Source organism: Ambystoma mexicanum, chromosome 4q, assembly GCF_040938575.1.
Source record: "Ambystoma mexicanum isolate Mex_15411 chromosome 4q, UKY_AmexF1_1, whole genome shotgun sequence".
NCBI classification, from domain to species: domain Eukaryota; kingdom Metazoa; phylum Chordata; class Amphibia; order Caudata; family Ambystomatidae; genus Ambystoma; species Ambystoma mexicanum.
In genome coordinates this window covers 1222369363-1222381917 of record NC_090928.1, presented here as the reverse complement: position 1 = coordinate 1222381917, position 12555 = coordinate 1222369363, and the positions used below count along the sequence as shown (strand labels likewise).

Below are 12555 nucleotides of genomic sequence, written 5' to 3'. Positions count from 1 at the left end.
CTAGGGAACAAGCAGGATCAAAATAGCTTCGAGCAATTTTGGAACCCTTGCTCGGTGAGTGTCCCCCCGCAAATCACTAAGTTCTCCTTCTAGCAGAGGACCAATGCGTGGTCCTTTTGGAATTATGTGCGCTCAAGTTGGGTGACTTCTTCCTTTAGACCTTTCATAACCAGACTCCTCTGTTGAACACGTTGTGTGCCATGCTGCTGCGTGCCATGCTTCTGCATGCCATGCTGCTGTGTTGCATGCTTCTACATGCCATGCTGCTGCGTGCCATGCTTCTGCATGCCATGCTGCTGTGTTGCATGCTTCTACATGCCATGCTGCTGCGTGCCATGCTCCTGCATGCCATGCTGCTGTGTTGCATGCTTCTACATGCCATGCTGCTGCGTGCCATACTTCTGCATGCCATGCTACTGCGTCCCATGCTTCTGCGTTCCATGCTGCTGTGTTGCATGCTTCTACATGCCATGCTGCTGCGTGCCATGCTTCTGCATGCCATGCTGCTGTGTGCCATGCTTCTGCATGCCATGCTGCTGTGTTGCATGCTTCTACATGCCATGCTGCTGCGTGCCATACTTCTGCATGCCATGCTACTGCGTCCCGTGCTTCTGCGTTCCATGCTGCTGCGTGCCATACTTCTGCATGCCATGCGGCTGCGAGCCATGCTGCTTCATGCCATGCTTCTGCATGCCATACTGCTGCGTGCTATACTTCTACATGCCATGCCGCTGTGTGCCATGCTTCTGCATGCCATACTGCTGCGTGCTATACTTCTGCATGCCATGCTGCTGTATCCCATGCTTCTGCATGCCATGCTGCTGCGTGCCATACTTCTGCATGCCATGCTGCTGTATCCCATGCTTCTGCATGCCATGCTGCTGCGTGCCATACTTCTGCATGCCATGCTGCTGTATCCCATGCTTCTGCGTTCCATGCTGCTGCGTGCCATGCTTCTGCATGCCATGCTGCTGCGTGCCATACTTCTGCATGCCATGCCACTGTGTGCCATGCTTCTGCATGCCATGCTGCTGCGTGCCATACTTCTGCATGCCATGCTGCTGTGTGCCATGCTTCTGCATGCCATGCTGCTGCGTGCAATGCTTCTGCGTCCCATGCCGCTGTGTGCCATGCTTCTGCATACCATGCTGCTGTGTGCCATGCTTCTGCATGCCATGCTGCTGTGTGCCATACTTCTGCATGCCATGCTGCTGTATCCCATGCTTCTGCGTTCCATGCCGCTGTGTGCCATGCTTCTGCATGCCATGCTCCTGCGTGCCATACTTCTGCGTCCCATGCCGCTGTGTGCCATGCTTCTGCATACCATGCTGCTGTGTGCCATGCTTCTGCATGCCATTGTGCTGTGTGCCATACTTCTGCATGCCATGCTGCTGTATCCCATGCTTCTGCGTCCCATGCTGCTGTGTGCCATACTTCTGCATGCCATGCTGCTGTATACCATGCTTCTGCGTTCGATGCTGCTGTGTGCCATGCTTCTGCATGCCATGCTGCTGCGTGCCATACTTCTACATGCCATGCCGCTGTGTGCCATGCTTCTGCATGCCATGCTGCTGCGTGCTATACTTCTGCATGCCATGCCGCTGTGTGCCATGCTTCTGCATGCCATGCTGCTGCGTGCCATACTTCTGCGTCCCATGCTGCTGTGTGCCATGCTTATGCATGCCATGCTGCTGTGTGCCATACTTCTGCACGCCATGCTGCTGTATCCCATGCTTCTGCGTTCCATGCTGCTGTGTGCAGTGCTTTTACAGTACTTACCGGAAGGCTTGAATTTTCCACTTTTGCAATATTAACAAAAACCTTCTCTTACAGTGTCCATACCAAGCTATTTCATAATCCATTTTAGAAAGGATGTGCTCCGTGTAGACCCATACTCTCTTACAAGATTATAATCAGTTATTTACAGTACACACAAATCTTATTTTTCCAACGTAGCCAGATTAATTTTGTAAATGAAGCTGCTCCTTATGAGCATCCAGGAAGGTCCTTAGGGAAAATGCAGTCGCAAACCGTGGTCAGGGGTGGGCTTTTTGCCTTGGGCACTGCCATCGGATGTTGTAGAGGTGTAATGATGAGCAGTGACTACCTGGCAGCTTTTCACGTGTTTAGACCACAACTCCCATGGTCCCTCACTATTAGCAATGCTGACTAGGGTTGACAGGAGCTGTAGTCCAAAACATCTGGAGAGCCAAAGGTTGCAGTGCCCAGCCCTAGGGCATCTCTGCCAGGTGCAATGCTGTAAAGGGCAGGAAGAAGAGGGACGCTGTGCTTCCTTGAACTGGTTCTCTGGAAAGCAGTCGATTGTGTGGCTGCAGCAATGGGGAGTGTACTGGGCAATAGACCATTTACCAATGGCTTTCCCAAAGTAAAATTCTCTCTGAGGGAAAACAAGGTTCCGCTAAAAAAAATAATGCATAGTGTAAATGTGCTGCCAAACACTTGAGCTGCGCAAAGGAACCAAGTAACTAGGCTGTGTGCCATGTTCAATGCCTAAGCATCACATTGTAGAGATTAGAAATTGTGGTCGCCATTGCATACCTCCCATCCTAAACCTCTGCTTTGCAAGACATGAGGAATGCTCTTCAGGAGTAGAGGGATGAGTAGCGACTAGGGCATCTATTCAGCCCCACACCAACCCCGAGTGGGACGGGTATGCCCTGTGCCTGCTGGTCCTAGAGATCCAAGCTACTCCTCACTGATGACGCCCAATGAGGCCGAAACATGTATGGGGATGCTTGCGGTCTTGTGCCCCTTTTGGGGTAGGACCAAGCCACATTTGCATATGGTCTTTCCCCTTCTGTAATGGCTAGCCAGGCAAAGAACGATGGTCTGGAGGGTTGCCCAGAGAAATGCCAGAGGTTAAGAGTCATTATAAACCTTCCAGCATCACCTCTTTTGATTTCCTTTAGTCACCCCGGGTGGGAAGTGACGTGGGTCCAGTGTCTGCTGGGCCTAGAGACCCAAGCTACTCCTCACTGATGAGGCCCAACAAGGCCAAAACATGTCTGGGGATGCTTGTGGTCTCGTGCAGAAGGGATGTGACCTAGCAGTTCTGGCTGGACTGCCCCTTTTGTGGTGGGACCAGGCCTGATTTGCATATGGTCTTTCCCCTTTCTGTAATGGCTTGGAGGTGAAGAACGATGGTCTGGAGGGTTTCCCAGAGCAATGCAAGAGGTTAAGATTAATTCTAAACCTTCCAGCCATCACTTGTTTTGTTTTGCTTTAGTCACCCAGGGTGGGAAGTGTGTGCCCAGACATGGGTCCTGTGCCTGCTGGGCCTAGAGACTCAAGCTACTCCTCACTCATGAGGCCCAACAAGGCCGAAACATGTCTGGGGATGCTTGTGGTCTCGTGCAGAAGGGATGTGACCTAGCAGTTCTGGCTGGACTGCCCCTTTGGGTGGGACCAAGCCTGATTTGCATATGGTCTTTACCCTTTTGTAATGGCTTGGCAGGCGAAGACCGATGGACTGGAAGGTTGCTCAGAGCAATGACAGAGTTTCAGAAGATGGAATGTGGCATTGTTGCCCGGGTAGATTGACCCATGAGTAGTTGTGAGAATACTTTAAGCAGTGTTATGGCAGATGCATAATCGTCTAATAGACCAGCGTCAGCTTGACGTTTTTCTAACATGTGAATGCATAAAGTTGCGTCCCTCACCAGCTCCTCGTAAATGCATTCTTGCGGGTCTTCGCCTTTTCTGTTCGCTGTTAACTGATGGTTTCCTCCAGAGCAAGGCCTCTCTTCAGCACCGATTCACACAAGACGCCGTGCACCATGTCCATGGGCGTGGGACTCTGGTTCAGTTGAAAAAACCCCACACTTGGAGTAAGGGGGTTGCAAAACCATGGCGGGAACCCAAAAATAAAATCTTGCAAATTAGGGTGGAGTTTACTCCAGATGGACGATGCCCAAGGCATGATATTTTTTTTTTAATGACCGGTTAGGTCTTTGGTCAAGGTTGGGGCAGAGCTACTCACAGGAGCGGACTATCTGGTCATTTCGGACCATTTCATGACACGACTGGGTTTTTTCCAGAACGTCGTGTCAGTCCTGCTCTTCGAAGAACATGGAAAGGGTGAGGGGCTAACTAGGGAGTAGATTGTTGGAGGGATATGGCGTCCTGATTGGTGCACTCAATGTTGCAATAGGTATCAACATCACATCCAATCATTTACCTGCAACAATTTGTGTCTAAGATGATTCCCAAATATTTTCATTCAAGTGACGTGGTGGGGACCATATTGCTTTGAGTTTTAGACCTCTGGTGGATCCTGCGTAGAAGAAGGATGGAACAGACATGGACTCACCAAGACTATGAACGTCTGCGGCACACAAAGTCGCAGAGAGGAGAGTAGAAGAAAAAAGAGAAAAAGACAACACCCCCCCCCTCCAGAAAAAGAGCAGACCACATTGAGGCGGCTGCCCCCCAGGCTCTGACGAGGGCTCGGGTGAGGCCTAGCACCAGAAGAGAAATCGTACAACATTTGTCACTCAGCTCCTCAGCTTCCTCCGTCTAAAGAATGGGCATAGAGAGCATGTAGCAGGGCACAAGTGGGCACTACCTGAGTGGTCCGTGGTCCATAATGAGCGGCATTGCTCATCCATTGGGCATCTGCACTGAGCAAAGCCTAGGTATGACCCGTAGATGAGCGGGTCACAGTTACGGGCTTGGTGTGGACACAGGAGCCTGGTGGATTGACTGGGAGCAGCAGGTGTGTGTGGGAAAAAGCAGCCATGTTAGAGTCAGGCATGTGGAAGATGAGGTGGACAACAACCTCGCAAGCCAATTGTGCTTCGAGGCGATGCCCACAAGTGGGGCTTTGCATTGTCTGTCAACCTAGATTTGGCTGTATTCGTGTGTCTCTATCATTTGCCACATCGCATATGCTTTGACCACCTGCACATGCACACCAGATGTAGCCCCTCGCTTACTGAGGCTGGGTGAAAAGAGATACGTACTCTGGGAAATGATTGATTAAGTTTTAATCAAGCAGGCCCACCTCCTCACGGCTCTGCCAACCGTTACACATTGAAACCCGCATTCCAGTTCCACAAGCTGCGCAGAAAGCATCACATGGCTCATGAAACTGTATCTTCCTCCTTATAACAGAAAGTAAACCACACAAATGTAAAACACAACAATGCAAAAAGGAAATAATAGTAGCTGAGCAACAGGAACGAGAAGAATGAAAACTAAATAACATTATACTAAGAAAACTTAGATATATAACATGAATTAAAATGAAAACAGCATTGAAGAGAAAGCAGAATACTTTCACTGAACAAAGTCCCTCATCCAACCGGGTTTGCGTGTGAGTCTCTTATCACCATCACAATTGTTGCCTATTAGGACACGCATGGTTTCAGGATCATCACTTTCTCTATGCTGTCCTGTCACTCGCTCCTCACTCTCATTCTGCTTTGTCTCACCCACTCTGCTTCCACGATTTTCAGCTCTTGCCAATCTGCCCTGCGACCAGACTTCTCCTCCATCCATGATAACAAAACTGCCACGCACTGAGGCAATTCTTTTAGGCCCCAATAATTTACTTTCCACACACTTCTGTGTGGACCTAGGATTTTTTACCCATACCCAATCTCCAACCTTCCACACTCTATTCTTGACACACTCCCTCCTGTCAAATGACTCTTTGTTCGTAGTTTGACTTTTGCAATCAACCTCATAATGGCGTCTCTATCTACTGCAACTGTCCCTGCCAAACCTAACCACCCAGGACACAATTTGGTTGCAGGCTCCCTTTCCTTAAGTCAAACAAAAGGAGATATATTATTAGTGGAGTGAGAAGTTGTTAGAAAACTCCACATCATGTGATTCATTACCTCCCTCCAGGGTTGTCCATTGCACATTGCAAGCTGAATTCCTCCTTTGATATATCTTTTTACCCTCTCAACCAAACCATTCGCTCTTGGGTGATACAATGCTGTTCTGATATGTTTGATGCCATAATCCTACAAAAATTTCCTCATGAAATGAGAGACAAATTGTACCCGATTGTCTGAAAATAATTCAGCTGGGCAACCTTCCCTGAGGAAAACTCTTTCCAAGAAAGGAACCAATTCTGTTGCCGTCACTTCTCTGACCACTTCCCACTCCACCCATTTAGAATGGAAATCCACTAGGACAAACATGTATTTAAACTCATCTCCCAAACCTGCCACAGGTCCCATGATATCTACTGCTAGCTTCTGCCATGGTTGACTGGGTACCGAATTAGGTATCAAAGGTACTTCCCGCACTACCTTGTTTTTAACCCCCAGTTGACATGCACTGCACTGTTTCACCAGATCCTCTGCCATTCTGTCTATCCTGGGCTACCAGTAGCTATGTCTCACTATGCTTTTCGTAGCTCCCTCACCCAGATAACCTTGGTGTGCTAACTCCAACAAGCTTCTTCTGACTCCTTCAGGAGGCACTATGCAACTCCCCCTCCTTAACCTGTCACCCACTAGACTCAACTCACCTCGTAATTGCCACCATATCTCAAACTTTTTTCAAGCAACTCCTTATCAGGCCACCTTTCAACCGTCCACTGTTTTATAAGTCTGAAGTCTTGATCTGCCAGCTCTGCTTGTTCCCACTCCTCTTGGTCCACACTCGGTCAGCAACTACATACTCTTCTTCACCATCCTGTACATGAACTGCTTGAGCTTGATCCACTGGCAATCTCGATAGACAATCTGCTACCAGATTCTTTTTTCCTGGCAAACAACAAACTTCAAAATTGTATAGCTGAAGGCCAAGCACCCATCTGCTTATTCTTGGTGATCCAAAAGCCCATCTGCCACTATTAAACAACTGCACTAAAGGTTTGTGATCTGACCGTACTGTAAACCTCCTTCCCCAAAGAAAATGTTTGAAATGGTTGACTGCCCAGAACATGTCCAATACCTCACACTCAATTACATAATACCTCTCCTCAGCCCCTCTGAGTGATCTGGAGGAAAAGGCTATCACCCTTTCCACTTTGTTAACATCATACTGTAGTAGCGTAGCGTACTGTCATTGGCATTAAATTTCCCTATGGAGGGAGCCTGTACAATCCCTTGTTTGATCAATCTGAAAGCTTCCTCACATTGTGTGGAACATTGAAACATTACCCCCTTTTTTTAATAAGGCCCTTAATGGTGTGGAAATACAGGCAAAGTTCCTCACAAACTTGTGGTAATATTCCGCTAACCCCAAGAAGGACCTGATTTGATCTTTATCACTGGGACATAGGGCTTTCTGAATGGCATCAACTAGGTTTAACTTGGGTTTAATACCTTGCTTTGACACTACATGACCTAAGTATTCCACACTATCTACAGATAGTCTACATTTACTCCTTTTCACAGTGAGACCAGCGTCACCCACCTTTGTCAAGACAACTCTCAACAGCTTGTCATGCTCTTCACTAGACTACACATATACCAATATGTCATATTGGAAAATTATTACATTCTGAACACCCTCCATCACCATCTCCATCACCCTCTCAAAAATAGCAGCTGCTGAAGCCAAACCGAATGGCATCCTGCAGTATTTGAATGTTCCTTCAGTGGTGATGAAAGAAGTTAGGTATTGACAGTCTTCCAAGAGTGGAATTTGATGATATGCTTGTGATAAGTCAATTACTGAAAAGTTATTCGCCTTGCTCAACGTGGCCAACTCCTCACCGATGATGGGTATGGGGTGACGATCCACCAAAATATTCTTATTAAGGTACCTCAGGTCAACACAAAGTCTTATGTCTCCACTGGCTTTAGTAACTACAACGACTGGTGACAACCACTCCGATCCTTCTACTCTCTCTATGATGCGCCTTTGAAGTAATGTTTTGATCTCCTCCTTCACTTTGTGTTTGAGATTCTGTGGAACCAGCCTGACTTTGTGTATTTTGGGAAAAGCTCCCTTCTTTAGTCTAATCCGATGTTCATAACCTTCTAATCTTCCTAGATCCTCAGTTAACACGTTCTGAAACTCCTTTTCCCACTGGTCTCTTACGTCTGCAATCGTGACTGGACTCTCAGCATTGGCTTGAATCCTTATACCGAGGTTCTTCTGCTCGCTCCAGCCTAACAATGAAGATCCTTCTTTGGTGACAAATACATCAGCTTCACAACTCCTTCCTTGAATTTGATGGTGGTTGGAACCTTTCCGAGCAGGTCTATTTTGACATTGCCATACGCGTAAGGTTCTAGGCCCAGATGTTTTAATTGTTCAATGTTACCATTTGCACACGTCTTGAAGGTTTGTCTAGACATTATTGTCCATGGGGAACAACTATCCACTTTCAAGGTGATCACCCTGTCATTGACCATGAAGACATCAATTGGCCCTTTGTCACTATTGGATACATCTCCAATTTCCAAAACATGCTTAACTTGTTGATACTCTCCGACACTTTCTTCCTGTTCCGGACACCTAGCATTGACATCGACCTCTAAAGAATTCTCCCTAGCAGCCTGCTATAAACCTTGTTGCCAATTAAAAGAGGTACGGACTCTGGGAAATTATTGATTACGTTTTTATCGAGCGGGCCCACCTCCTCACGTCTCCGCCAACTGTTACACATTGAAACCCGCATTCCAGTTCCACGAGCTACGCAGAAAGCATCACATAGCTCGTGAAACTGGAACGCAGAAGTTCCTTACACTGGGATTTTCCTGCCTGTAGAGACGATTTCTCTTTATGCTCCTCAAAGCATTTTACATTTTGCCTACCTGTACTGCAGTTCTTACTTTTCTTTTATCCAGCCATGGATCTGGACATCACTATTCCGGACCTACTCAACTACCGGCCTTGACCTGGCAGCCTGTGTGTTGTATTCGAACCTTATCTTGTCTGCAACTACCGTTTTTTGACCTTGCAGCCTGTGCGCTGTACTTGAACCTACTCAGAACCTACCTCATCTGACCTAATGATGCTTTTTGCTGTAGATGGCCCTTATCCGGCATTTATATGGCATTCTGCTGTTTACAATTGTTAACTGCATCCTACCTAAAGACGTACCTTATCCCTTACCTGATGTAGGCCCCGCAGCATGAGGCGCGCCTTCCCCAGACTGTGCATTTATCCTTATTTTTGTCCCTCTTGTATATGTAAACCTGATGTAGCCCCCGCACCATGAGGCGTGGCTTTCCCAGACTGTGCATTTATCCTTAATTTTGTCCCTCGTGTATATGTAAACCTGATGTAGCCCCTGCACTATGAGGCGTGGCTTTCCCAGACTGTGCATTTACCCTTATTGTGTCCCTCGTGTATATGTAAAACTGATGTAGCCCCTGCACCATGAGGCGTGGCTTTCCCAGACTGTGCATTTACCCTAATTGTGTCCCTCATGTATATGTAAACCTGATGTAGCCCCCACACCATGAGGCGTGGCTTTCCGAGATCCTGCATTTACACTTTTTTTTGTCCCTCATGTATATGTAAACCTGATGTAGCCCCCGCAACATGAAGTGTGGCTTTCCCAGACTGTGCATTTACCCTCATTTTGTCCCTCGTGTATATGTAAACCTGATGTAGCCCCCCACATCATGAGGCATGGCTTTCCCAGACTGGGCATTTACCCCAATTGTGTTCCTTATGTATATGTAAACCTGATGTAGCCCTAACACCATGAGGCGTGGCTTTCCTGGACTGTGCATTTACCCTAATAGTGTCCCTTGAGTAAATGTAAACCTGATGTAGCCCCCCCGCTCCATGAGGTGTGGCTTTCCCAGACTGTGCATTTACCCTCATTTTGTCCCTCGTGTATATGTAAACCTGATGTAGCCCCCCACATCATGAGGCATGGCTTTCCCAGACTGGGCATTTACCCCCTTTGTGTTCCTTATGTATATGTAAACCCGATGTAGCCTCCACACCATGAGGCATGGCTTTCCTGGACTGTGCATTTACCCTAATTGTGTCCCTTGAGTAAATGTAAACCTGATGTAGCCCCCCCGCACCATGAGGCGTGGCTTTCCCAGACTGTGCATTTACCCTAATTTTTTTCCCTCGTGTATATGTAAACCTGATGTATCCCCCGCACCATGAGGCGTGGCTTTCCCAGACGGTGCATTTACCCTAATTGTGTCCCTTGTGTAAATGTAAACCTGATGTAGCCCCCGCACCATGAGGCGTGACTTTCGCAGACTACATTTACCCTAATTGTGTCCTTCGTGTATATGTAAACCTGATGTAGCCCCCCACACCATGAGGTGTGGCTTTCCCAGACTGTGCATTTACCCTAATTTTTGTCCCTCGTGTATATGTAAACCTGATGTAGCCCCCACACCATGAGGCGTGGCTTTCCCAGACTGTGCATTTACCCTAGTTTTTGTCCCTCGTGTATATGTAAATCCGATGTAGCCCCTGCACCATGAGGCGTGGCTTTCCCAGACTGTGCATTTACCCTAATTTCTGTCCCTCGTGTATATGTAAACCTGATGTAGCCCCCACACCTTGAGGTGTGGCTTTCCCAGACTGTGCATTTACCCTAATTGTGTCCCCCATGCATACGTAAACCTGATGTAGCCCCCCGCACCATGAGGCGTGGCTTTCCCAAACTGTGCATTTACCCTAATTGTGTCCCTCATGCATACGTAAAGCTGATGTAGCCCCCGGTACCATGAGGCGTGGCTTTTCCAGACTGTGCATTTTTCCCTAATTTTGGTCCCACGTATATATCTAAACCTGATGTAGCCCCCACACCTTGAGGCGTGGCTTTCCCAGACTGTGCATTTACCTTAATATTTGTCCCTCGTGTATATGTAAACCTGATGTATCCCCCGCACCATGAGGCGTGGCTTTCCCAGACTGTGCATTTACCCTAATCTTTGTCCCTCGGGTGTATGTAAACCTGATGTAGCCCCCCGCATCATGAGACATGGCTTTCCCAGACTGCGCATTTTCCCCAATTGTGTTCCTTATGTATATGTAAACCTGATGTAGCCCCCACGCCATGAGGCTTGGCTTTCTTGGACTGTGCATTTACCCTAATTGTGTCCCTTGTGTAAATGTAAACCTGATGTAGCCCCCCAGCACCATGAGGCGTGGCTTTCCCAGACTGTGCATTTACCCTCATTTTGTCCCTTGTGTATATGTAAACCTGATGTAGCCCCGACACCATGAGGCGTGGCTTTCCCAGACTGTGCATTTACCCTAATATTTTTCCCTCGTATATATGTAAACCTGATGTATCCCCCGCACCATGAGGCGTGGCTTTCCCAGACTGTGCATTTACCCTAATATTTGTCCCTCGCGTGTATGTAAACCTGATGTAGCCCCCCGCATCATGAGACATGGCTTTCACAGACTGTGCATTTACCCTCATTCTGTCCCTCGTGTATATGTAAACCTGATGTAGCCCCCAAACCATGAGGCGTGGCTTTCCCAGTCTGTGCATTTACCCTAATTTTTGTCCCTCGTGTATATGTAAACCTGATGTAGCCCCCACACCATGAGGCGTGGCTTTCCCAGACTGTGCATTTACCCTAATTTTTGTCCCTCGTGTATATGTAAACCTGATGTAGCCCCCCGCACCATGATGCGTGGCTTTCCCAGACTGTGCATTTACCCTTATTGTGTCCCCCATGCATACGTAAACCTGATGTAGCCCCCCGCACCATGAGGCGTGGCTTTCCCAAACTGTGCATTTACCCTAATTGTGTCCCTCATGCATATGTAAAGCTGATGTAGCCCCCGGTACCATGAGGCGTGGCTTTTCCAGACTGTGCATTTACCCTAATTTTGGTCCCACGTATATATGTAAACCTGATGTAGACCCCACACATTGAGGCGTGGCTTTCCCAGACTGTGCATTTACCCTAAATGTGTCCCTTGTGTATATGTAAACCCGATGTAGCCCCCGCACCATGAGACGTGGCTTTCCCAGACTGTGCATTTACCCTAATTGTGTCCCTCGTGTTTATGCAAACCTGATGTAGCCCTGGCATCATGAGGCGTGGCTTTTCCAGACTGTGCATTTACCCTAATTCTGTCCCTCGTGTTTATGCAAACCTGATGTAGCCCCCCGCACCATGAGGCATGGCTCTCCTGGACTGTGCATTTACCCTAATTGTGTCCCTTGTGTATATGTAAACCTGATGTAGCCCCCCGCACCATGAGGCGTGGCTTTCCCAGACTGTGCATTTACCCTAATTTTGTCCCTCGTGTATATGTAAACCTGATATAGCCCCCACACCATGAGGCATGGCTTTCCCAGACTGTGCATTTACCATAATTTTTGTCCCTCATGTATATGTAAACCTGATGTATCCCCCGCACCATGAAGCATGGCTTTCCTAGACTGTGCATTTACCCTAATCTTTGTCCCTCGGGTGTCTGTAAACCTGATGTAGCCCCCGCATCATGAGGCGTGGCTGTCCCAGACTGTGCATTTACCCTAATTGTGTCCCTCGTGTATATGTAAACCTGATGTAGGCCCCCGCACCATGAGGCATGACTTTCACAGACTGTGCATTTACCCTTATTCTGTCCCTCATGTATATGTAAACCTGATGTAGCCCCCAAACCATGAGGCGT

The 12555-nt window shown here is 47.9% G+C and overlaps 1 protein-coding gene across 1 annotated transcript; it reads right to left on the bottom strand.

Moving 5' to 3' along the window:
- Nucleotides 1-716: 716 nt before the first annotated feature.
- LOC138467348 (glutamine-rich protein 2-like) lies at nt 717-1502 on the bottom strand. Its single transcript, XM_069607315.1, has one exon. It carries the CDS (start codon nt 1500-1502, stop codon nt 717-719), a length of 786 nt encoding a protein of 261 aa, XP_069463416.1.
- Between the last annotated feature and the right edge of the window lie 11053 nt (nt 1503-12555).

Excerpts from the sequence above, each read along its gene's own strand:
- LOC138467348 (XM_069607315.1), bottom strand. The coding sequence starts at position 1,502 with ATGCAGAAGCATGGCACACAGCAGCATCGAACGCAGAAGCATGGTATA.